Genomic DNA, 27366 nt, shown 5'->3' with positions numbered 1-27366 from the left:
AAGTTGTCAGGTAGAATCATCATGTCCTGTTTTTGTGATGGATAGCTGAGCTTCACAAAAACTGAAAAACATTTGTGATGCCTTTGTCGCATTTCTTTCTTCTTCGTGTCTTGGCGATGGGAAAGACTGATGCTGATTGATGACATTCGAATGTTTTACGCTGATAAAAAGTCATTTCGATCTGTTGCGTTATTTGAGTACATCCTCTTTTTTTTTACGAGAGGAGGGTTATTGCAGGTTTTTGTGATGTAAAAAAATAATCCAATATAAATCATAGAATTTTTCCAATACAAGTAACAAACAAATAAATTACTACTAAGACTAACCTAGTTACATACCCGTTAAGTAAAATTAAGCTGAAGCAACTTTTGCTTTTAATACAGCAGCCGGTCTTTTTGAATAAGGTCATGTAATTGCATAAAGTGACTAAAGGATAATCATTTTTTTAGTAAGAATGCAATTGGTAATTCCAAACAGAGTAACATGTCCAGTTATAATAAAATATGTGCAATAGTGCAACCAGGTAATTTTAGGTTGTTAATATTCTTTCTTTTTTGTTACATGAATTTAGTTGGTTTCAATATCACATTTAAGGTGGAAAATATCAATTAAGACATCAGGGGTGTGTGAACCTTTCGTAGTAACTGTATATAATGAGGTGTACAGTGTCATATACCCAAAAACATTTTGTCACTTTAATGTTAGAATTGTTAGAATAATTATTTATTTACCCAGAGCCAGAGAGGGTCAAAATATCATTATATCTTTATCATTATATCTATATATATCTATATCTATATATCTCTATATCTCTCTCTCTCTCTCTCTCTCTCTCTCTCTCTCTCTCTCTATATATATATATATATATATATATATATATATATATATATATAATTAAAGAAGACCTGTGCTAAATGAATGAAAACAAATGAAAAAACATAAAATCCAGTATTTGGTGATAATAATGGGAGATTTACAAGCAATTTTTAAAAGTCATAAGTAATATATTTTCAGAACAGCACACGGGTTAAATGTAAAAAACAATTTATTTAATTCTGATAAACTTCAAAGAAAATGAAATAATAAAGACAGTGGTCAAATATTATGTAAATACATGTTAATACATGCAAGTGAGAATTCATGTGAGTACATGCAAATGGAAAACACTTTGAGTACATGTCAAAACATGCAGGTTAATTTTACATGAAAATACATGCAGAAGAAAATGACATGCAAGTACATGCAGGTAAGAATGCATGTGAGCACATGCAAACGGAGATATTACCCCCTTAGAATTTCATATAGCGTTCTTTTTGTGAAAGCATAGGTGCCGTCGATACAGAGGCCCTCCATTTGCAGGTGATCATCTGTGTTATAGAGATAAATGACATATTAGTGACATTTGTTCACATTATTGTCAAAGTCTGAACTTGAGTAAATATTCAGAAATGTCTAAACAGCTTGTCGACAGAAAAACTTAAAGAAAAGCATTAGAATAGACATATTTCTCACCTGTAGAATAAAACTGCAGGAAGCGACGATTAGGATGGCATATAGCAGGGGAAGTGGGCCTATATTAATATATTTGTCATTTTCCCGCTCTAAGGCCTGGTTCTGGCCTTGAATCTGGCTCTGGGTGGATGCATTGGAGCAGATTGGGGTTTCTATGAAAGAAGATAGAAGATTAGTTATTACTAAAGTTGCATTATGGATGGCGACCTACGCCCACCCAGAATTATTTTCACAAAAATCTTGGCCTATGTGAATCATTTATTTTTTATTTTTACAATGATCCAAATTTAGTGGATGACAACAGGAAGCTGTCTTTCACAGCTTCCCTTCTCATCTTTGATGAGTGTTTTTTCAGTCCTTTAAGGTTTTTAAGAGCTTACGTCAGCACACTTGCGTCATAAAGAAATCTACATTTTCAAAGAAAACATCATTCTCGCGAAAAAGTCAAAGTTTCCACTGGTTATTTCAAAATGTAGAGCACGCAGTGCTGTAAAGTTGAATGTGCCGGGGAGGCCCCATTTCCATCGACTTGACTTCAGGAGGCCACAACATCTCCTTATTCACTCTTTTATAATTCTAGCTCCCTCTAGAGATTTAACAATGAACAACAGCTAAGTGTCATGAACACTAAATCAAATAAGTTATGTATATACAATTTTTTTTTTTACATACTGGGTTAAAATGTATGATAACATACACTATTTCATTTAGGTGTTTACCTCATGCCTGCTTTAAAATAGCATTGCTTGCTTATTTTTTTCAGTGGTTATCATTAGTAGTTTTAATACAAAAACAAAACATTGTTATAGATCTCTACATGAACAACTGTGTACAAAAAAACTGTGAAACTGTGGGGAAACCACATGCAAGAGACTGAAAACAAGACTAGGTTATCGCTTACCTTGTATGTAAACAATAGTGCCGTTTCCAATCTTTCTGAGATACGGAGGTGGGAAGATGATCTCGATCTCACAGCGATAGATGTCTGTGTCGTTCCCTCGCAGTCCAGAGATCATCATGTCCACTCTTTTAGAGCTAATTTTCCCGCTGCAGTTAAAGGTGCCAACTGTTGTGAAGTAGGGCTCGGAGAGGTTGACATAAGCGCTGCAGATCTTCTCACGGCCGTGCGAACCTCTGTAGAGAGACACCTGCATTTCCTCTGGCTTTAACCTTGAACTGAAGGAGCAGCGGAGAGGGACTTCTCTCTCGTTCCCAACCACACGATACGGCTGAGACACATCCAGAGCTGGAAACAAAACACAAGATCATCAGACGTAACCTAAATACTCACTGCTTTATGTTTTTTTTTTTTTTATTAGTATTATTATTATTTTTTTTTAATATAATTTAACTTTATAATATTCATGTTACTAAGTAGGCTACAAGAAAAGCTTGAATCTGATTAAAAATGTATGTCAAAAGTAGGCTACTTCAAGGTACACATTAAACTAATAATCCAGAAACTTGTATAATATGCACACATAAATAATGTTCCAAAAGAGCCTCAGAATTCTGTCTGAAAATGAGGATCCGGATGTTTGGAAGTCGTACATTTAGGTCAAAGTTCAACCTAGTTCACTTCAGATTTGCTGCATATTAAAAGAAACATCTTAACTGTCATAGAACAAAGGATAATAGATAAATTCTTCATAAAAAAAAGTCATTATTAATAAAATGTACTTTAGGATTCAAGCTGTCTTGCCACAGAGGGGTAAAGCGGTTAGCATCTAGATTATCTGTGCTTGAAAAGCAACAAACATTTGAAGCTCAGCAGGTACTCACCCAATCCCAGTGGGATATATATAAAGATTCTAATAAGTGTGATAATCATTGTGTCATGTAATAACTGTGGAGGTATCCCCCCCTGGCTCTTTATACTGAGTGAGTTCTGGAAAGCTTGTGACGTAGCAGGAAACCTCAAGCTGACTGCAAATGCCCGTAAAAGTGCTCAAAATTCTGCAAGTAATGAAGCCAATTTGCACAATATGTGTAATCAAGGGGAAAAAAAAAATCGAATGAGCAGAATGAGACTCGAGCAAAAACAGTACAATAGCAGCGGAACTGGAAAATTTGGTTAAGGGAGTGGTTAAAGCACCACAAAGCCCAGTGGTCAAGAGCTTATATGACTCTCTGAATTTGGGGGAAAATATTAAAATCAGATACACTTGAAAGCAGATTCAGCACTTTCAAAATGAGTTCAATAAATTCTTTTTTTCTTTTTTTGCAATTGCAATTTTTCAACATATCTGCTCATCACTTGCTGAGTATTGCATCATATCAGATTACTGGGAGTGTTGGAAGATGAGAATGTCCGAAAAGAAATCAGATAAAAGGATGATCAAATATTATTAGGTTTAATCTAAATTTTTATTAATCGTATCAAAACTTTTTTTCCATTCCCTTGCTATCACCTACTATTTTCTTACAATTTAAAGCTTTTGATAGAATGCATTTGTTGTGTACATACTGTTCTGTGAAACTAACATTTGCATTCCTTTATGACATTTTGGAGAACAGTGGTTACCGTCTTGCCACCCACCTCCCTCTTTTTTTTCCTGTAATTTCCTGTCTCGCTAACAAATCATACTGATACAATAGTATATTTACAGTGTTTACAGTGGAGTGCAGATTTGCATATGGCATAATAAAGGCAACACTGTTATTACAGATACAGGAAAACGGAGGTGGGCTCTTCATATAGCTGTAATGTTGTTGTTGTAGCCTAACAGATCATGCATTCATTGTCTTGATTTGAAGCAAAATGATCTTGATTTGTTTGACTCTCTCATTGAATAGATTGTATTTTTCTCTAAATCATCATTTCAAATCCTACACAAGTCACACTGAAGAAATGCCAGAATCAAAGATGTTTGCAACAATGAGCAGGTTTCATTTAAAGTCAGAGCATCATAGTGTTTCAGTGTCAACACACACCCACTGGGGATCAAAATCATTATAATATGGCAATTTGCTGCTTAAGAAACATTTCTTTTTCTTATTATCACTAAGGAAAACAGCTGAAGTATCCAGCAGTTGAAAACGGCCATACATTTTCTTCAGGATTCTTTTTTAGAAGGTGCTAAAGAAAGCATTTATTTGAAATAAAAACTTTTTTTTTTAATGTTAGAATAATGAATCATCTAAGATTTGTCATGCATCCTTGGTTTATTATCAATTTCTTTCCAAAATCATAAATAAGACAAAAATAAGAAATGTTTCTTCAGCACCAGATCAGCATATTTGGAAATACTTTTTACAATTTAAAATATATACATACATGGAAAACAATTGTTGTGTAATAATATGTCACATATTACCATTTGACTTTATTTTCACTTGTCAAATAAATGCAGACTTCTTAAGCACAAGAAACTTCTTTTAAATACATTACAATTCCTAATTATCACAAACCTTTGACCCCCAGGGTACATACATGCACTGTATACATACTGAATTTACAACAGCAATAGATACAAAAACAATTAGTAGATCTGTTTAATACACTCTCTGGGCAGGACTGCTCAGCTGATAGGAGGTACAAATGTAACAGCCAGTGGAAGACTGACACACTGCTACGCTGCTGAAATCCGCTGGATGCTGAACTCATCAGCGTCGCCTGAATCCTCGCGGTCTCACGTTTATGTAGGGATTCTCAGCTGGCTCTGTGTTCTTGACTTTATACTGAAAGAAAAACACCACGTCAGCACATTTCACAGAGTTAGCACATGAAACTGTTAAACCTTGATTTTGTGTATATCCAGATTATTTAATTTATATTACTGCAAAGAACTGCACGTGTGGATTGGTTGCAGATATGGATACTTACTCCGAGGTAACAGCCAAAGACGGTGAAGAACAGGTTATATACAAAGATAACCACACAGGCAACAGTAAGTGGCAGTGTCTGATCATCAGTTGGACAAGTCACAGTTGATTCTATGGGCTCCAGAGCATCTGAAATCATATACATAATATGAACAATACTAAATAATGCATATATTGATGTATTTTACACTTACAGTTTCAATAAAAATATATTTTGTCCTATATTCTGTATTGGTTTAAGTAATCAAATGAAAGGCTGCAGTGACCCTGCTTGTCTTCACTGGTTTAAAAAGATCAGCAGTTTGGGAGACCAGTTAAGACCAGCAGACTATTATAGACTGGTTTAAACTATTTAAGCAGGGGATGAGACAAATGACTATTCACTAATCAAATCCTAAACTGGAATTAAAAAGAAGTGATTGCTTTACCTTTAATTAGCAACAAAGTCTGGGAAACGGCTGTCCTGATTTGAGCATCTATTGTGCACTTGTAGAGTCCTGTGTCATTGACTTCAGTCCTTAAAATCTTATATGAGACTGAGGAGTTTTGTATGTACACCTGAAACCGCTGCAATGTTTCATTACTGTCCATTTCACTCGGGTTTGATGAGTGCAGCTTTGTGTCTCCCTTGTATAAGGTGATGGATGTGTTTTCAAGCTCTTTAAGTGCCGGACAGGACACAGATGCTGTCGCATTTTCATCCACTCTTTTTATTTCGGCTGAAAGATGAAAGCATATAAGCACATTTTGATTTTGAAAGAGAAAGTTCGAGATTGAGGATGTGGTGCACTGCATTCCTCTGCTGTTTGCGCCCGTCATTTTTTGTCTGTTGATTTGTTTAATTCATGCAAAGTTTAATTTTGTAATATTCATTTCATTTGTACAACTCTGTCTTTGTTAAGTATTCTGCATCCACAAGGATATGCGGCACACCACATAAATCAACTGCATAACTGAGTTAAAAGAAGCAACGGAAAATCTCAAACCTTGCTCATGATAGCAGCTTGAGGAGGATTCGGTCAGTTCAGCATAGAAGAGGGTCAGGAGAACAGACATTGCTATGATCCTCTGCTCAAGCATTTCTGCACTGCTGCTCCGAGCACGTGAAAACAGGGGAATATGACTGCAGAGCTTTCACAAACAGATGCACAGGTCAGACGGGGTGAGGGGGTGGGGGCTGTTCCCTACCTGCGTCACAGTTTAACACAATGAGGACTGAGGAAAGCAGCCAAACATTTGACAGGGGACTCTAGAGGTTGATCTTTGCATGCATTTTTCTCTGGAGAAAAATTCAATGTTGCCTGATGGCTATCATCCTTTGTTCTTAATGTATTAAAAACTGGCAGAAGAAGTAGAAGAAGAAAACTGGCAAAACTACAATGAAATGAACGTTATTCCAACACAACCAAACTTTATATAACAAGAAGAAACAAAGAAAACAAACACATTTTCCAACATTCATGTGTAGGGTTTTAATAGCTGAAAAGGTTATTTAGGATGTGAGTAAGTTTCCCCGTTTCGGATATCTACTTATCTGAAACATTTATATTTTTTTTCTTCACTTTGTGCATTGAAACTTCTCGGCATCATCACGCACAAATGCACTGCCGTGCAGTGCAGCATTGCAGTGATAAGAGGAAATGAACGATAACAAAAGGAAAGAAGAGGTGTTGACGGCAGTGTTGTGGTTACATTTTACATTCAGAGTTCCAAGTACATTTTACCATCAGCATTCTGTGACATTCTGCAACGTCTGACTGTATTTACGAGCAGACAAATGCTTCTCTACCTCTGAACGCAGTCTTGCCTAACGCAGTATTTGAGTAAATGTAATTAATTACTGTACTTGATTATCTTTTTGTATACTCTGTCATTTTACTGAGTATTAAAGATATTAGCAACTTTTCCATCTACGTCACTGCATTTTTATCATCTTTACTCTTGACTCTACTACATTTATAATGAGTTTTGCAGTTACACATTACATTTTGCATGGCACCTGGCTGTTTCTGCAGAAGTGTGCTACAAAAGAACTACAGGGCACTAAAAGTACATTATCCTGTGTGTTTTGCCCTTACTCACCCAAACTTGTCAACAAGGCTACTTTAAATGAATGTGAGTTCCTTAGCAACGTCAATGAGGCCAAAACCAGCGCATCCAGTGCAAGACGGCTTTTACTTTTTGATTTCACTTAATACAATTTTTTTCACTATTCTCCAGTATTCTTATACTTTTATTATTGTAAAAGTTCAATAAATAAATTAGGAAACAAATAATAAAAGTAAAAAATAATAATAATAATAAAAAAAAATCTTAACACTATATTATTTATCCATTATAGTAAAGAGACATTTTTTGAAGGATTTTTTATTATTGTATTATTCTTATTATTGTATTATTTTTTTGTAGGTGTTCAGTATTATTTTGCTATTTGAAAATAAATGTGATCGCTGTTCTTACAAATTAACTCTTTCTTGTGTTTCACTGGCATGTCTCTTTGACTAGTGCATCTCTATATATTCAGTATGAGTTAAATACTGTTAAAATCAGATACTCCATGACTTTTACGCAAGGTTTTTTTTTTTTTTCTTTCTTTTTTAAATTGGTGACTTTTAACTTTTTAATTTTCACTGTAAGAAATATTTTTCAGATACTCTTTACACTTCTGTTGCATTCTCTACTATAATTCATTAATAAAAAAATTACATCCTGTCCTAAAATTTAATTCAAATTTTTACTAATTCTTAAAAAATAAATGCTTTGATTATCAACAATTTACATTTTAGTGTGTTTGTGTAGTATTTTTATATATACTCTCAAATGTACTTGATTGGTGTTTTAATTGCCTAATATCATTAAACTAGCTTTGAAAATCACATGTAGTAACAGATTTTACCACTAAATGGCAGAATATACACATAATATCTAGCACCTGGGGCCATTTGCATAAACTGTTTAGACCAGTCCTAAAAAGTTAGTCATCAAAAAAAAAAAAAATGTCTTTGAGAGTGGTCATAACTTTTTTTAATTCAGTTATGAAAAGGTGGATTGGTCTCAATTGTATTGGAAAAGTAGGACTGATTTCCCCTTGGCAAATTCTAGTAGGTCAAACTAGTTCTTAAGACAGTCTTAACTTGGAATCTTATGCAAATGGCCCCAGCTGTTGCTTGGTTTAATGCTTACACACAAGGCTGTAACTTTCACTTTCTATGGCATGTTTTGTTTATAACCTGTTTATAAACATATAACTTTTCTCTGTTTACTATCTATTTGACTGTCTACTATGTTCTTTTATGATTAACTATTTTAAACATTTCCTGAATGTTTTTGAATTAATCCCTAATCTTTGGTCAGTTCTGTACACTGAATGCAGAGCATTGCTAATACAATGCACACGCTATAGTCTCCTCACTTAGCACAGAGACAGTGATGAAGACCACAGAAATATGGTTATGCTGAGATTGCAGTGGTCTCAGTTTCAAATAGTGTTGATGAGTCACACTTGTTTGATGTGGTTAGGCTTCAGACCTTGTCTTCATACTCATCTATTCTTATTTCATAACCCTTTGAACCCCTCAACTACTAACATCTTTTGTATGACCCCCTGTGGAATCACATAGAAATGCATTACCAGTTAATTAAACTGATTAGAGCAGGCGTCTGCAACCTTTTCGGCATGACATTTTACATTTTTTCTGGTTAACCACTGTGCACCCCCCCCCACCCCCCAGAATTTTTTTTGAATAACAGATATAGTGTGCCGTGTGTGTGTGACAAGGCTAATGCATAAACAGTTAATCACCGTTAATGTGCTGCTTTAATTGATGCGTGTGCGCACACACGCACACCACTCCCACACAGAGATCTGAGATCAAGCTGTGCAAAAAGTAACGTTCATAAACTTGTCAGTTCTGCCACCATAGACGGTATAAGAAAACATTTACGTAGTGTCCGTGACATCACCAGTTTTTTGAAGCTCAAAGTGTGCAGAACGGGCCGTTGCCGTCTTGGCAGCGCGTCACAGAGCGACTCTCCTGGACAATCGAAAATATGCAAAAAGGCGGAATCCAGTTTGCTGAAGCCATGCCCACCTAGCTCGATGGCAGTGTCAGCATACTGCACCTTGGGCAGTTTTAGGTCAAGTCCTTATGTCCTTATGAAGATACTCTGCGTGTTCCAGCCTTCAGAGTTCTAGGAAAATCCAAGGATCATGCGAGCATGGCCCGTTTATGATGGCCTTCAAAGCCCCCACTCTTGGGGTGGTGGCCTGCACTAGTTTAAGACAGGGCGCCTAGTGCACGTTGGCTTATGTCTCAGACTGTTGGGTCTGATGGCGTAAGCATCCCCTGTAGTTCAGTTGGGCCTGCTCCACATGCAACCGTTTCAGTGGTGGGCAAAGAGTCAGAACATACCACCTCATTCTCATTCACTTCGCACAATTACATTGACATGCAAGGGCTTTCGTGCTCTAAACCCGTGGGTAAGACCCCAGTTCCCTCAAAAAGGAGTCCAGCTAGGGAAATTGAGTCATGGCAAGACGATCACTATGGACGCGTCCCTTACAGGTTGGGGGGCAGTGCATCAAGGTCGTCCATTTTGTGGGCTCTGAATGGAGGTGCACCGTGGCTGGCACATAAATCATTTGGAGATGCTAGCAGTCTTCCTGGCTCTCAAACAGTTTTTACCTCAGCTGAGGGGTTGTCACGTGCTAGTCAGGACGGACAACATGACAGTTGTTTCGTATCTCAATTGGCAAGGAGGATTACATTCCCACCCACTATATAGGCTGTTGAGGCTTGTTCTTCTTTGGGCTCAGACAAAGTTTCTGTCGATCAGGGCAGTCTATGTCCCAGGTCACCTGAACTCATGACTGGAGGAGGGAGAATGGAGATTGGCCGAGCGGAAGTGGACTTGTTTGCTTCGAGCATGACTACACACTGCCCGCTCTGGTTTTCCCTGTCTCCCCTGTCGCCTAGATGCTCTGGCCCACGAATGGCCCAAGACCAATCTTTATGCTTTTCCCCCTGTCCGTTTGCTCCCAGTATTTCTGTTCAGAGTACGATCAGACAGAGTGGAGCGCTTGCTGCTGGTAGCCCCCTGGTGGCCCACTCAGTTGTGGTTCTCGGACCTGTTCATTCTGCTAGCCGGTCCTCCATGGGTGGTTCCCTTCAGACAGAATCCGTTGACACAAGCTCGGGCATGATATGGCATCCTCAATGGGATTTATGGAGAATATGGGTGTGGCCCCTGAGTGGGGTACGCTAATGTGTTCAGGTCTCTCGGCTGAGATCACAGACACTATTATAAATTTTAGGTCTCCCTCCATGAGACGCTTATATACTTTCAAGTGGAAACTTTTTTCCTCTTGGTGTAGCTCAGTGGTGTAGGTCTTATTAGTTATTTGTATGTTTTGTTGGTAAGAGCAGAAGTTCTGCCGTCACCAAACAACGCATGTCACACTGGATAGTGAAGGCTATCTCTCTGGCCTATGAGGCGCATGGCTTGGCTTCACCTCTAGGGGTGCGTGCTCATTCTACAAGAGCAGTGGCTTCTTCTCAGGCCTTCTTCAAAGGTCTTCATTGGAGGATGTTTGTGCTGCAGGAGGATGGTCCTCTCCTAGCACCTTTATCAAGTTCTACAGTTTGGACGTGAGGTTTGCTTCTGGCTCCCGGGTCTTATCCGCTTGAGCAGACACTTTCCTTGGTCTTCCAGCTATCTAAGGTACATCAAGCACTTTGGTATAGCATTCCAAAAGTGATGACGTCATCGCAGCACTGAAGTGAACCTATGAAAGGGAGCATCTCATTCCCTTTTCAGTGAACTAAGGTTACATGTGTGACCGAGATGATTATCCCTCTGCGTGGCATTGTAAGGACGCGTGCTGTAGGTTGCCGACCCCTGGATTAGAGAGTTCCACCAACAAAGTCGATACAAAAGGTTACATGTTCCATAAAAATACACAACCATTAAAACATTTGGGGTCAATAAGATTTTCTAGAAATCTTCTCAGTAAGGCTGCTTTTTTTTTTTTGGATGAAAAAATATAGTAAACAGTCATCATTGGTCCATAATTGCCCCATTCTTCAATTTCACACGAACTTTCAGAAAACATTCTGTTATGTAGATCTGCTGTTCAGGAAATATTTATTCTTATTATTATCAGTTTTAAAAACAGCTTTATAAATGTCTGAATTGGAGTGTTTAATAATAACAACAATACTGACCATGCTTTGAACAGTAGTGTACACGTTTCATTTTTTTTCACTGAAGATACAGTAGGCCTACTACGCATTATTTTCACAATAGAAGATATATATATATATATATATATATATATATATATATATATATATATATATATATATATATTATATATATATATATATATATATATATATATATATATATATATATTATATATAAAACATATATATATATATATATTATATATAAAACATATATATATATATATATATATATATATATATATATATATATATATATATATATATATATATATATATATATGTTTTATTATTTAGGCTACTCCTGAACTCTATATTTAAATATCATAATCACGTCATAAAAATTTGTTGTGTATATGTTTAAGATAAATATTTACATTGCGCCCCGAAAATGTCCTATATAGCCTAATAAGTGCGGCCTAATGCATTTCAATGCTCAGTTGGCACACTTGGTACATTACATAAACTAAATTTTCAATGGGAGAACCTTTGTGTCAAACGTAAGCGAGTCCAATGCTTTGCATGACGTCACATCGGGTAGGGCGCAATCACTTGGATTTCGGGGCTGGACAGGAAACGGAGACGTCAGGCAGGAACGCGCATCGGTCCGTCGCTCGGAACGGGAATGGAAGCGGGAGAGAAACGGGAGGCTCGCTCGTCCCAACATCATCATCAAATATAAGAGAGCGGTACGGGCAGCGAAAACCCGATCTAGGTGAAAGAGGAGCTGGGATTCTGTCGCTGGATTTGCGCAACACATCAGTGGCTTTTCCCCCATTGTTACCGTTTCCTTCGGACAAGACAGAAGCCGTAGAACCGTCGGCTGGTTTGCGACAGTAAGCGCTTACTCTTTATTTATACTCGCTGCTGCATGCGACCTCTTTCTGAAATAAAGATATTAACGAGCGGATCACAAGCATGGCTTGTGTATTTAAAGCTGGCGGTGTATTATTGGCTCATTATCTAGGGATACACCGAGGAAAATCCAGGGAACAGCCCTGAAATTCAGACAGCTGTGCAGTGTCTTCAGTGTCTGAATCCGAGGGTTGCTCCCTTGATTTCAGTGTGTAAAAAACGTTATATTCGATAATAAAATACTGAAGCGAGTGATGGAATCTTTTGAATATGCTGATTTGTAAGGTTTTGCAGTAGGAATTGCGGCATGAATCTGGAATAATGAGGTGAAATTAATCTGTCTGTCAAAGAGAGGATGAGATGGATCTCCATTTATCTGATGCATCTTCTGTTATTCCGGCTCTTGAGGGTGGTTGAGATGTTTAACCTCAGATGTTTCATTTGGTATAAGCCTTTTAGGTTTCCAGCATTTCTGGATCTAAAACAAGCCTCATTATTGGTGTTTTTCCTCATCATACCTGGTGGAGTGTGTTCTGCAATAACACATACTGCAAACAGATGAGCTGTTGCCAAATTGGATCTCCCCTCCCCTCCACACACACACACTGATATATTCAGGCTCCACCCTTTGCCATAACAGCTGTGGGTTTAATGCCAGTCTTGGTGCCCATAGAGTGGAGACCTATTTTCACACATTTTATTTTTCAGCCTTTATTTAAGAAAGTTGGGGGGAGGGGGGAAATTAAGCCAACATAAATAATTTAACTGAATTACAACATTTACAACTAAAGGAAAAAAAAAAAATGATGCATTTATTTAGCAAGAATGCATCAAGTTGATAAAAAGTGTAAGTAAGAACTCTATGACAGAACAGTTTTCGACTTTGATAATAAGTAAAATTACTTGGGCAGCAAATCAGCATTGTGTGACATTCAGCCGGGTCATGTCAGGAAAAATAATATTTTAAAATGTACTCAAATAAAAACCAGTTCTTTTAAATTGTATCTCCACGTACATGATGTTTACTCTTCATTGTTGCTGTTTCTATAAGGACTTTCCCTTAAAATGCACAGTTAGTGTTATTCATAGAATTAGTTTTCATTACCCAGCATATGTTCAGAAGTAAGCCAGTGTCCATCCCCACCGGATTCCTCTTTCTAGAGCTGGCCACCTGTACCAGTATGACGTCAGGTGATTGTGAAACTAGGGTGGATGCTGGCTGTGAGGACCCTGGAGTCCAGATGCGGAAATTCTAGCAGCCTGGATCTTTTTCTGCTTAACAGATTCTTTGTTCTAAGTGATCACAAATGAGTCCTGATAAAGATCCAGAAGGTTCTCTCTGTATTGCTGACCTTTGCAGCACGAGCAGCTATCTGACAGCTCACACCGTGCCCACTATCCCTCGACTCGGGACTGAAACTGGAGATGACTGCGAGGCTCTTTAGGAGGAAGAAAAAGAACAGGCAAAGAGGAAACAGGCAGCTAGGATGAAATGGAGTGAAATGATTTAAATTAATAGCGTCCCACGAGTCTCGGACGAAAGGACGTCCTTTGTTGGGGCAGGAGTAGGTCAACCGTGTGCATTAATCGTCAAGTGCAATATTGCTAATGTTTCGTGAGTGACGGAGGACTTCGTGCCAAAAGTAATCAGCTCATTTCAGTGACATCTGCTCTGCTGTATAGCAGCTTAAATGTATTGTCAGGTGTTTGTGATCTGTCATCGGGTTGGCTCATGAATGGCACTCTTGTGGTCCCTTGGATATCAGACCTTAGACCAAAGCCTGATTTGTCATCAGAATGATTTTTCATAAACCGTCTGTCTCCACCACACTGCAAACATGTAGAGGTGGAACAGGGTGACTCATGACTCATGCACAGCATTTGTACACATGGTTTGTAGAGCTTTGCATTGTGATCCGGTATTTTATTTAGGTTTTGTTTGGTTTTGTATTATGTTCACATCAATGTGAACTGTGGTCTAACAATGGCTGATTCTTTTCCCTTGCATTAGCTTCACTTCTGACAGTACTGCTCACATTGTAACCTGCCTATGTTGGGTAAAAGATTAAAAGTGTTTACAGCCTCTCATCCAGTGTTGTTTTAGAAACATTGGCAGCTGCCACCAGGCATGGTTTTATCTGTGTGTGTGAAAGGCAGACTGTTGGAGAGGAAGATATGTTGCATTCATACATTTAATTTTTCAGTCACAATGCATGATTTCGATTGACCAAAACATTAAGTCACAGAGAAACAGAAATGGTGGGAGATCTTTTCTTCCATATTGTGACGTACATCCAGGTGAAATGGATTATTGGGGGAAAATGGGTGTGGATTTGGTTCTGTCCATTGGTTGTCGATTGGATGGAAGCATATATGAATGCCAGTGTGCAGTCGATTAGAAAGGTGCTTAAGCAGATCAAATCAATGGAGATGTCCAGCATACATCACCATTGAGAAGTCTGCCGTGCCTCTGGAAAATCAAGTTAAGACATTTTGTTTATGAGGTCAGAAAAATAAATAAAAATGGAACTCATTCCTTGAGGATTTGTTTACAATAAGATCTACAACACCTACATTTAGAAAACAGATATCATTTGATGCCAACTTTAAAAGGGAGTTGTGTATGTTGTTTCCCAATGGTGCAATACTTTGTTCTGTTTCACTTTAATTTGCATTAAAAATAAGTCATTTTTTGGTTTGTTTCCACTGAAAAGTGTAAGTATTTTGACACTTTGGTCTTTTAAAAACATTGCTCTTGGTGTTTAAACATCTTGACCAGCACAGCAATGTTGTTAGTTTGGGTTTGGGATAGGGATGCACCGAAATGAAATTCTTGGCCGAAGCCGAAGCCGAATAATAATGAAATGCTTGGCCGAAGGCCGAAGGCCGAATACCGAACGCGGTGTTTCGCATTTTTTCCATTTATTTTGCCAATCTGTCACCTTTTTCAGGCCTTCTGAGTTTGCAGGTATGGACATGAGATGCAGCACTAAACAGTCTCTCACTGTTGGTGCTTGTGCATGGAGCAGACGAGTACCTGCAGAATAGTTGAACATTTTATTGCAGTTTTCTGACAGTTGCTCATTTCAAAACGAACAATGTCTTCAAGATAATGAAATGGTTGAAACCCAGTGTAGGCCTACTATTTTACTACACTGAAAATAGTTCAGAATTTTCACAAAATACATATAAAATATAGGTAGTAACACTTTATAATGTTTGTTAACGTTATTGCATTAACTAACAATGAGCAATACATTTGTTATGGTATTTATTAATCTTCGTTAATGTAAGATAATAAAAAATATTTAGTTCATGTTAGTATAAGTGCATTAACAATTTTAACAAATAGGCCTACCACTTTTGATACTTTTTAATTCAGAAATTACAAATGTGATACTTAATTTTAATACTGTATTAGTAAATGTTAACATTAAGATTAATAAATGCTTTTAATAAGGGTTTTTCATTGTTAGTTAAAGTTAAAAATAGAAACTACTTATAAAGTGTTACCATAATCCAAAATATAAATAAAATCTTAAATTAATTTCCCATACAAGGAGCCTACCTGCGTGCCATCTGCGCCAGGTCAGGAAAGCGGCCTTGATTATTGCCACAGCCCATATAGAATCACAGACAGCAATTATTTTATCAGTTTTAACAATGAAGCTATGCGTCAGATTTCATCTTCATATAATATCCAATTTTGAATCCTTATCCAACCAGGGTTTAAAATTAGGATTGAGGGGACAGCATTTCCCCATTGTTGCTTTAATGCTTTGTCTCCCATTCTCACCGACATTGTCATAAACATCATAAAAAATTATTTTAAATGATCATACACCTTCTTGCTACATGCTGCTGTCACCTTTTTTTTTTTTTTTTTTTTTTTTTGATGACGCGTCGCGCATGCGGCGGACGACTGTGCGCCACTGGTGGCTGGTGTTGCCAGATTGGGTGTTTTTTCGCTACATATTAAGACCCGTTTACGGTTTGTTTTAGCCGGGCTTTCGCCAGGAAGGCTCTATAGAAATCTGGCACCCTATTGAACGAAGTTAACCTGAGAGAGCGTGCCGTTCACAGACACCAGAATGAACGAGTTGACACAGTAACGTTCATCAGGCAGTAATACAGCACGTTCAGTTCACGTTCGCCCAAAATATGAACGAGTTCATGAACTATCGTTCAATGAACGCGTTCAGGCACAACACTGCCCATCTAACTGTTGAGCAGTCGAGCTTGTCCTCTGTCTTGCAAATGGGTTATTCTCTTGGAGGATCTCATCGAACATGTCAGACAGCGAGACTGTGCGCGGCTCATCTGTAGTACGAGCCAGTTTACTCTCTGAGCTGTTTTCATCTCCTGCGCTGTGCATCACCTGACAGTCTCCATCACCTAGCGGCTTTCCCAAATCCAGAACAATGTCTGCAAACGGCCGTTTTTGCATCTTTATCTGACACTTTTTAAAGTGTTTCCACACTGCTGACATGTTTGCTGCATAAAGCGCGCGCCTATCACTCTACGCGGGTTATTTGATTGCGTCATTAAAAACGTCATTATTCGGCAAAATTTATTCGGCCTTTTTACTTATTCGGCCGAACACCGAAAGTGCTTTTTTGGCTATTTTCGGCCGAATAATTTCGGTTGCCGAACATTCGGTGCATCCCTAGTTTGGGACTTTCTGTTTGACTAGAGGTAGATGGAGTGGGGGAAGTGTTCGGAAAATCCTATTCGAAAAAACAAACATAATTTTTAGCTCCCAAAAACGTATTTGTTGTAAGCAGTGTCATGTAAGTTAGTAAATTAATTACTAATTACATCATCAGTATTGTATTTAAATTGATTTTCTCTATTTAAATGACTCTCTCTGAAAAGCAACTTAATTATTTGAATTGTTAATTGAAATCCCTATAAGCCTTGATGCATAGAAATTAAACTCTTAATTCTTTCAGTTTGAGTTAAACATGGAATAGTTTAACCTTTTAGCTTTAAAACAACTTTTAATAATTTAACCTTCTTTGGTTAACGAATTACTCAGCAAAATATCTGAATAACAAAAAATATTATGAAAAGTAAAGTTTTAAGTAACTTTTATAAATGTGCCTTAGAAAAAAACATTACTGGTGCATCTTGAGATAAAAAGAAAAATGGCACTGACATATTAGAAGGTATGTCAGTGCAAGTTTCTTTCAGTTAAACAGCTCTGAAATGTATTTTAGTCTGGAACTTGGCTTAAGCCTAGTGTAAGCATTAAACTTTTCAAAGCAATGAGTGCCATATTTCATACACTGACATAACTATGTACATGTATACAACATTAGCATTCATTATTACTAATTTTGTCCAATGATGTCATTCATGCACATGTATTACCACATATGCAATATTTGATATTTTATAAACTACTGTTTAGCACACTATAAACATTGACATCTGATAGTAGATCAGTAAACGCTGATCTAAACATTCCTAGACAATAACATTCATCATGTTGCAGTGTAAACATTCCCATTACGTTATTTCTATATCTCAATATAGCAAATACAAATTTTTACATTCTCGTTTTGTATAACATTTTACCTTTATGAATCAAGTTGCTTATTATTTTTTTTTAATTTATGCATTTAGCATAAGCTTTTATCCAAAGCAACTTACATTGCATTCAGGCTAACAATTTTCTCCTATCATGTGTTCCCCGACCCCATACCACTTGAGCTACAGGAACACTTATATCCTATATGAATGCATATTATATTTCAGCATATTTTACTCACTTTCACACATTTCAGTTTGGTCAGAAAGTTTAGTAAAAGACCAACTTGTAAAGTGTATACAAGTTTATAGAAAAAAATAAAACTTTTTAACTAATAAATTATGGGCTACGGAGTTGAGAGAATGAGCTATTTCAGCAAGAGTCGGCTGTTTAAAAACCTAGTAAGTATTTCTCAGCATCACTGAAAGAGAAAATGTGTGTATTTCATTGAGACTTGAGATTAAATAAACTGCTTAAGTATTGTAGATTTATTTCTCGTAGTATTAATTTTCACATGCAGTTACGCATTAATGGTTAAAAACAAGAAAGTGTCTGGTAAAAACATTGAGTGGCTGGTAGATTTTGAAATCCACACCAGCCACAGTGGCCAGTGGACAAATAAGTTAATTTTCATCCCTGATTTATAGATTTCAAATTCAATATTGATTTTAGAACTGTTGACATTTTATAAGTAACTGTAATTAAATGACCTAAAAATTAATTACTTGCATACTTTACTTTTTTCAGTGGATAAGTAATTTAATTAAAATAGCACGTTAGATCTAACACTGGTCCTAAGTCAGGACCTCATCAAACAAAACCATTTTAGCTTGAGAGGCAGAGGTCTTTCTCTGAGCCCTAGCTTTTGCTAAGGAGCCTGAAAAAAATTCTGGGTTAACAATTTATGTGAGGCATATTGTTGCAGTAGAAATTAGTTTATAGTAATACCCCGATAATTTAATATTTGAGCTAAGTTCTTTTAACTGCCTCTTTTAGAGCACATGCCTGCACCGCTATCTGATATAAACAGCATTTTTATACGTGACTGGCTGAACACAATCCACACCTCAGAGCGTTACTTGAGGGTTGCATGCTGTGATTTCACTTATTTATTTCTTTATTGACTCAGGCAAACAGTCACATTTACCATTATTTGGCAAATTTTTAAAGGATAAAAATCCAGTAATTTCAATAGAAATCTATGCGTTTTAGAACTTAGCGTGAGGATGAAAGATTTCCATTTCCCCACGCAGATTTCCCAACAGGCTGGTAACATGTATATCGTGTGTGTAACATTAATGGTGTGTTGAACAACAGACAGCTGTTTGTTCTGAAAGTGACATTTGTGTGAGTTGTGCTTCATAACATTGCTATACTATTGACAATAGACCTTTTTGACGGTGAATGTTTGCCCGAAATTCTGCTAAAAATCTAAAATCATATCTCACCCAAAATATAAAAATTCTTTCATGCACTCACCCTCATGTTATTGCAAACCCATATGACTTGGCAAGAAAGTCATACAAGTTTGGACAACATGAGGGTGAGTAAATGATGAAGGATTTTTATTCTAAATCTGTTTAAAATACCACAGATAGTGGAATGGTTCTTTTGACAGGCTACAGCCTTCATTTGAGCTCCTTTAGCCACTGACAGACAATGAGATTAAGTGTCACATTACACTGCTGCCAAGATTTTATGGTTATAGTTGACCTTAGCAGCCTTCTTTCCCGCGTCCCTCTGAGATAGGACACAGAAGGGAGAGAAGGAATGAATATGTCATTCTGTTGTCAATGTCCTCCTTAAGTTCATAACTTACAGAAGTTTCTCTGCTCTTGCTTTCCTCAGGAATGCTTCAGAAATGCAGTACATGTGACTCGTATTATGAGGTACTGTATTAAGGGGTAATGTACAGTCAGCAGCTCATTTCAAAATAAGGCTGACGGAGTAATCAGGACCACAATACGAAGTAAAGGTGTGTTTTGTGGTTACAACCTGCTGACTGTACATTATCCTGCTTCTAAATGGCCACTTACCAAATAAATACACTGTTTATTTGAGCTGTATTGTTTTATTATATATAAGAAAAAAGTGTGGTACAAGAGACATAAAACACAGCTATGTATGAAATCAGTCAGTGAACCAGTCAGTAAAAGAATCGGTCAGTAAATTTATTTTAATTAGACATATAGGATCTTAAAACAATAAATCCTCGATTCATTAGTGAAAAATTAAATATGGCATTGACTTTAAAGTGTATCATGCAGTGGGCATTATACCAAAATATTTCTGTAATCAGTCTTGTTAATGTTTGTGTCACATTATTGATGTATTGTTGATAAAGCAATCTGTGGTGAAGCTGTCTGTGGTGTTTTCTGATATTTTTGTGAGCGCTGAGAGGGTTTGTTGTTGTGGATCGGTTGTTGTTCGTAACAGTGCTGCAGATGAAGCTATCATCAGCTGCGTTCGGTGAGAAAGGTGGTGTAATTTGTTTTTGGTAATATCTAAGTAGTTTGCATGACATGATATTTTGATGATTTATTCAGTTGCTGCATGAGCTGCTTTTGTTTTGGTGGATAGGTGGAACAATGCCTCACTCTATGTAAATGATTCAGCCAATCTGTTCTCCTTCTCCAGCAGTGCACAGATTTGGTTTCAGTAAAAGGTGAAGTACTGTTTAGCAAGATGCATTGTCTAATTTCTAGGCTAGTGGTATTGCATAGAGTACTCTGTTAGTTTTAAAAAGGCCTAACTTGGCAACACTGGCACCACTGAAGTAAGTTTGGAATGGGACAACTAGAACTAAGAAGGCGTATACCAAAAAAAGTTATCTGTAAGCATTCCCATCAGTCTCAATGCCAGTTGCTTGTCTGGTGCAGGAAGCCCCAGAAGTTTATGATTTAAAATGTGCTATTTTTGCTCATATGCATTGAGCCAGTGACGCTCAGCTTTAAGCACTTTGGAACTGCACGAATATGCATATACGAATATGATCTGTAGTGACTATCACCTTAACATACACTGTACACCAAAGGTTTGGGATGGAGATCTTACATGATTGGGATGTTTTTGAAAGAGATCTTTGGCTCACCAGGGCTGCATTTAATAGATACAAAATAAAATGAAACCGTAATATTGTGAAATATTACATTTTAAAATTAAATTTTTTTCAAAACTCCATTACGTCATTACTCCAGTCTTCAGTGTCACACAATCCTTCAGAAATCATTCTAATATGCTGATTTGCTGCTCAATAAAAATGTCTTCTTATTATCAGTGTTGGAAAAAGTTATGTTGCTAAATATTTTGTGGAAGACGGGAACTTATTAAAAGATAATAAATATTAGCATGTGTATGTGTACTGTGCGTATGTGTGTGTATATATATACATACATATATATATACATACATATATATTAGGGGTGTAACGATACGCGTATTCGTATTGAACCGTTCGGTACGACGCTTTCGGTTCGGTACGCGGTACGCATTATGCATACCGAACGGTTCGTTGGACTAATTAATTATATTTGAAAAAAAAAGAGAGAAATATAATGATATGCGTTCAACAAGGTAGCCCAATAACCCAAACGACGTAACAGGCAACGCCCCTGACACTCCCGAAGAAGAAAAAAACACCAACTTATGTTTATGTTATGTTATGACTCAGTCAGGCGCTCGCTCACTCAGTACGCGCTGAAGGCTCGTTGCAAAATGGCCAATGCGTTTAACAGACTAGAAAAAGAAGATGACTCTCAAACATATTGTTTGAGATGCATGATTCCATCTATGAGCTGCTCGATCAGAGTGACATGAGAGCCCCTCCTTAGAACATTATTTGTAAATCCATGTTATGGTAAGTGTGCACGTGAAGTCTTTGCACACTTTCTGAAATCCACACTGTGGTAAGTTTGCACACTACACTAGTGCTCTGCATTCTTTCTAAAATCCTATATAGTGAGGGCTTCGCGCGGTTGCTTCATTGCTTTAAAAAAAAAAAAAAACACCAGCGTGAATACTTGAAACATGTCAACTCATTTACGCCGACATCACCTTATTGTGTCAGTATCTGGGAAAAGACGAAAAAAAGGAGAAACATGCACGCAACAAACTATGCCTGCAGCATTTAGACACCAGTATTATAGCTTACAGGGAATCCAAAGTGCACCCAAACACCAGACCTGTTGGTTATTTTAGGATCTTATATTTCTGGTCTGTTAAATGCATTAGACATTTTGCAATGAGCCTTCAGCGCGTGCTGAGTGAGCGAGCGCCTTAGGGTCCGTTCACATATCGCTCCTGAAAACGCATGGAAAACGCTAAGCGCGTCTTTCTCCTCCTTTCCAAAGCGCTTGGGCAGAAGCGCTCATGAGGCGTCTGTCTTTGCTAAGCAACAATGACGTGCTCTCTCCATGAGACGCGGAAATTTCAGCGAAGGATAAATGGATTTGCAGCTCTAAAAATCGCTTGCAGTAGCTCTGCTACTAAATTTATTTCAAAATTGCAATCCATATACAACTATAATCAGCTGTTCCTTCATCTTGGCTGAGTTTTCAACGTTGTTATGGGAAAGGATGAAGCTGATTGGTTAGTTCTTGTCACATGATCCGCGGTGCGCTTGCGGCATTCTGAAAAGTTGAGATGTTTTTGCATTTTGCTGTATCTAAAACGTACCGAACCGAACCGAACCGAACCGTGACATCAGTGTATCGTATCGAACCGAACCGTGAATTTTGTGAACCGTTACACCCCTAATATATATATATATATATATATATATATATATATATATATATATATATATATATATATATATATATATATATATATATATATATTAATAAATAATATACATACATACACACACATTTATTTATTTATTTATTTATATATAAGTGAGTGTAAGTGTTGGACTCTAGTGAGTTCTCTAACACAACAAGAAGAGAGTGGGTAATTTTTTGGAAGTTTTAGATATTAGCAAGAGTTACTGTTATATTTTTATTCAGCGTGACCAAAGTAGCGTCTTACTAGTGACCCTCTGTTAATGCCTCTGCATCAGTCCTGACCTACTCTTGCAGGCAGCCAAGTGTTAGAGAGTGACAATGCGGGTAGAGTTCGCATGAAAGAGCATCAGCTATATCAAGGTCTGTGCCGTCTCTCTGTCAGCTCAAATAGTGGCAGACGTGTCTCTGTCTGCACGATTGCTGCATAGTTATCTGTGTTCCCCAATCTCAGCTCGATCAAATCTCTGCGTGGCCTTGTCAGTGCAATCTGAGCGTCACAGGTTGTTCTGTCTTGACCTGTATGTGGTTGAATCTCTGAGGTCTTTACGTGGATGTAGCCACGCAACCCAGTTTGTTATTGGTTTTATAGATGATTCATAAAAGCTGGTAATCTCTCAGCAGTAAAACTGTGAACTTAACAGAAAGCCAAATCATAAAAAGAAAAGTGTTTGAATTGAAAAAGAGTATGAATAACTTTCTGGTGAGTTAATATGATGTCGAAATCTGTGCTTGGAAAATCTAACCTCACTTGCTTTTGGTTCATTCATCCAATGTTGATGCCTTGTGGTGTGCCAAGCGTTCTGCTGTGTTCCCCCTGTGTGTGGACTTGGGGAAGAATGAGAGGATGGAGATCAGCATCCAGGTTTATGGTCTTCCTCACAGCTCTCTGTTTATTGGTTAATTACAACATTTATTTTACTGGCTCAATATCTTTGAGCACTGTTAGCTGGTTAAGTTCAAATTCGTGCCCAAGACATGGGAATAAACATATTGTGCCAGTATTTTTTTAATTTGTCTGAGATAGAGTGATCAATAGAGAACAGAGTTTTAGTGAATTGGTTCGTTTGGACAGTGAATGAACACGTTTAAAATAATTCATTATAATTTTTAATTGAAAGTTGGATTTTGTTAAATGCTGCCATTGGTCACTGTTGTTTAAATGAATGTTGTCTAGTTTTATCAATTGTGTGTTATATATGTATACAGCTGTGAAAGTTTAATTTGATAATTTACATGCTTATTGTTTTGCCTCTGAAAAAAATGCAATGTATTTAGCTATTTTAGTTATTAACAACTTCAAAAGGTCAGCTTGACTGTAGTTTGGGACTTTGTCTTCTTGAGCTGCAAGCTTTTCTCATAATTCAAAGTTTCACAGCACTGGGTGTAACATTATCCAGCTCTGAGAGTGAACTCCTTACTCTGCAGAAAATCATTTGATCGTGTTATGACATGCCTGCAACAGCTGGCGTAATGCAAGGAGAGAGACATAATTGCATCCCAGCTGTTTTTCCCTCTGACACGCTCTGACAGCACTGAGGTAAAGGAGAGGCGAATCATCCCGGATCTCAATTATTGATGGCTGTTCAGATTGACACCTTTACGTAACTTCTGTTTATTAACAGAAAAATTATACTTTGCTTGTTCTGTCGGTCAAAAGGGTCATTCTGTGGAAGCTCTCTGGAAACTGCAAGAAAGATTTAAGATTAAAGCGAAAGTTCAGAAGAAATTTCCAAACTGTCTGAATGTTGTAATGGAGAAATGACATGTTGGGGCCAAAATTCTTGATGTGTTTAGTAAGGGAAGATGAATCAGGCCCTAGAAGTGGGCATTGTCACATTAAAGTTGGATCAAGCATTCTGTCGTCAGGTTTGTTGTTATTTTAGACATAATATTGGAAAATATTAAATGTGTTAATATTAAATATGAATTATGTTGTTATTATATTTAAATAAAGCATCTATTAGACTAGTTTACCTTCTTTAAAGCCCATATTTGCAGTTTGTGTGTTATGAAGATCCACCTCTCCTTGTGTCGTCATGACCTAGACCCTTCTAACACTGTCCCAGAGCCAGACTCACAATGGGTGGTTAAAGAGGGTGTGCTTTCGGAGTGTAAATGTCTGACAGAGCAGATCTCATCTTCAGGAGTCAGCTATATAGCAAGGTGTCCTCGAAGTCCAGGAAGGGTGATGTAATCAGGCTACAACCTGACGTTCGTTTCACATTTTCCTTAGTAATTTATATTTCTTGTTGATAAAAAACAAAAACAAAACAATCTTTAAATATTTAACATTGAAGCCTTTTATTTATTTATTTCATTATTTTACGTAGAGACATCAAGCAAAGTGTGTACAGACAAGTGGATATGCGCTATTAATTTTTTTGTAAATTTTTTGCTGCTCAAATATGTTTAGCTTTAAAAAAAAAAAAAAATCAATCTCTTCTGGCTAGATCTGGGAATTGCACACGGCAAAACTAATGTGAAGAGCAAGTCATATGTGTATGATAGTGAATCTGTATAATGGATCTGACCAACACTCTACTGGTCATTTATGTAAAACTCCTCTTAAGTCATGTAACAACATCTGTGGCGTTGGTAAATAATGTAAATAATGTAATAATGTAATAATGACCGTTCAGATTCAGGCACACAATAGATCAGCAAACCTAGTAATTTTTACTATAGCGAAACTTAACAAAAGTTTGATGGTTTCACACTGAAAAGGTACTTCTTTTTAGAGCTGAAACAACGAATCGATTTAATCGATTAAAATCGTTTATTTAAAATAGTTGTCAACTAATTTAGTAATCGATTCGTCGCTAAATAAATTTTATTTGCCATAAGCGGCTCATTTCGTGCATACTTCAAATCTGCGGTGACCAAAGTGTGGCAGTAATGAGCCACCGGAGGATTTACTCAGCCAGTACAGCAGGTGAAGTAGCGAATAGCCAATAGCTGGCCTCGTTTTATGTCACGTGCTTCCCGAACAGCGTCTCTGCAGCATTCAGCGGGAAGTGGGAGTACTTTAAAGGCTCAAAGTAAAATGAAGAGTAACCTGTAAACTCTGCACTACTGAACTGTTTAAGGGGCCGTTCACATATCGTGTCTTTTGCGTGCTCAAGTACGTTATTTCCTATGTAGGCGCGCAGTATGCACTCTCATAATGGAAGCGACGTGGTCGCGACACGCACGCGGTGCGATGCGCCCGTTTTTCCAGGCGCGTCCACACCGCATCCATTTATCCTTTGCTGAAATTTCCGGGTCTTCATGGAGAGGGCACGTCATGGAGAGAGCACGTCATGGTTGCTTAGCAAAGGCAGACGCCTCAGGGGCGCTTCTGCCCGAGCGCTTTGGAAAGAAAGGGGAAAGCGGCGCGACTAGCGTTTTCCACGCGTTTTTAGGTGCGATATGTGAACGGCCCCTAAGAATTTTATTTGTGCAGATTCTCCAGTACAAGGTTGTTTGCAAATGTTTAGTCGTAAAAGCTGATAACATTGCTTTTTAACAGTTAACATTTAAAGCTTTACAAACATGTTATGTGATCAGTTTGTCGTTTACCAGTTCATAATTCAGACTTGCAGCCTAATTATGACTGAATGAGAGAGGTAAATGTTTAAATGTTTATTTAAAATGCACTTCTTTTCTCTTTTTCACACAGCAGGTTTTTTGTGTGTGTCCCAATTTTTTTTTTTCTGGACAACCTTCTGATGGATTTTACTTTAAATTGTGAGTTCCATTCAGGTTTCATGCCATTGGCACTTTTTTTCGAAGGATTGTTTACAATTTCACAGCATAAGCTATAAAGCTTTTTCCCAGTAAATAATAAAATACAATGCACTGCAATTTTATTCTGTTTTATCCTTATACTTCGTGAAAATATGTTCTCAAAGATTCCTTAAGCTTTGTTTGGGATGTTAAACTACTTTAGGAGCTCTAAGGACTGCCATGGTGAAAACAATATTTGAAATCTCCTTGTGAATTTTGCTAGAGTATGGGTCAGTGTTTTGATTGCAGAAGAGTTCGACAAAGGATTACTAACATAATAAAACAACTCCAGGTATATTTTTGATGAGGATATGACAATGCAAAATGGTTAAAATCTCTTAAAAATCTATGCTGAATGATAAAGACCCTTTATTAATAATTTACTTGGGGAAAAAATGGAAAAACTAAAATATAAGTACATAAACCGATTAATCGATTAATCGTAAAAATAATTGACAGATTAATCGATTATCAAAATAATCGTTAGTTGCAGCCCTACTTCTTTTATCTTCTATTTTGAGTGCATCTTAAAGGATCTTTTGCAGATAAAACAATCCCATAATGCACTCCGACCACAGAGCCTTAAAAGAATAGTTCACCCCAAAATGAAAATGAGCTAATATTGGTGAACAAGTGAAGTAAATTTCTCAAAATCTGTTTCGATGAAGAAACAAACTCATCTACATTTTGGGTTGCCTGAGTGTGAGTACATTTTTAGAAAGGTTCCTTTCTGGTGTCATATTTGGGTCAGAGATGCTGTTATAACATTGTTACTATTGCATGCTTCTTAATACACATCATGTGTGTGTGCTCTGAAATGGATCAATCCCATCCTGCAGTGGCACCT

General features: G+C 37.2%; 2 protein-coding genes and 1 long non-coding RNA gene across 5 annotated transcripts in view; 1 reads left to right on the top strand and 2 right to left on the bottom strand.

Moving 5' to 3' along the window:
- Positions 1 to 1058: 1058 nt before the first annotated feature.
- Positions 1059 to 3484, bottom strand: LOC113053787 (T-cell-specific surface glycoprotein CD28). Its single transcript, XM_026219049.1, has 4 exons — positions 3295 to 3484; positions 2414 to 2758; positions 1513 to 1664; positions 1059 to 1367 (listed from the first exon to the last, which is right to left on the bottom strand). Exons 1-4 carry the CDS (start codon positions 3341 to 3343, stop codon positions 1290 to 1292), a joined length of 624 nt encoding a protein of 207 aa, XP_026074834.1. The 5' UTR covers positions 3344 to 3484; the 3' UTR covers positions 1059 to 1289.
- Positions 3485 to 12135: 8651 nt separating this feature from the next.
- LOC113053612 (ras-associated and pleckstrin homology domains-containing protein 1-like) overlaps positions 12136 to 27366 on the top strand; it is a 59873-nt gene continuing 44642 nt past the window's right edge. For all 3 annotated transcript variants that reach the window (XM_026218774.1, XM_026218773.1, XM_026218775.1), the window contains exon 1: positions 12136 to 12418. The gene's annotated coding sequence lies outside the window, so the exon portion shown is untranslated. The remainder of the gene's footprint in view (positions 12419 to 27366) is intronic.
- LOC113053614 (uncharacterized) lies at positions 15247 to 16164 on the bottom strand. The gene is made up of 2 exons (XR_003277259.1): positions 16006 to 16164; positions 15247 to 15474 (listed from the first exon to the last, which is right to left on the bottom strand). It is a non-coding gene; the product is annotated as an uncharacterized LOC113053614 (long non-coding RNA).

The sequence above is a fragment of the Carassius auratus genome, chromosome 34 (genome assembly GCF_003368295.1).
Source record: "Carassius auratus strain Wakin chromosome 34, ASM336829v1, whole genome shotgun sequence".
Taxonomy (NCBI): Eukaryota; Metazoa; Chordata; class Actinopteri; order Cypriniformes; family Cyprinidae; genus Carassius; species Carassius auratus.
The sequence above is the reverse complement of the archived record's forward strand: the minus strand, read 5'-3'. Positions and strand labels throughout refer to the sequence as shown.

Excerpts from the sequence above, each read along its gene's own strand:
- LOC113053787 (XM_026219049.1), bottom strand. The coding sequence starts at position 3,343 with ATGATTATCACACTTATTAGAATCTTTATATATATCCCACTGGGATTG. Across the intron at positions 2,759-3,294 it reads ATATATCCCACTGGGATTGG|CTCTGGATGTGTCTCAGCCG; the intron begins GTGAGTACCTGC and ends TTTTGTTTCCAG. Across the intron at positions 1,665-2,413 it reads CACTATTGTTTACATACAAG|AAACCCCAATCTGCTCCAAT; the intron begins GTAAGCGATAAC and ends CTTCTTTCATAG.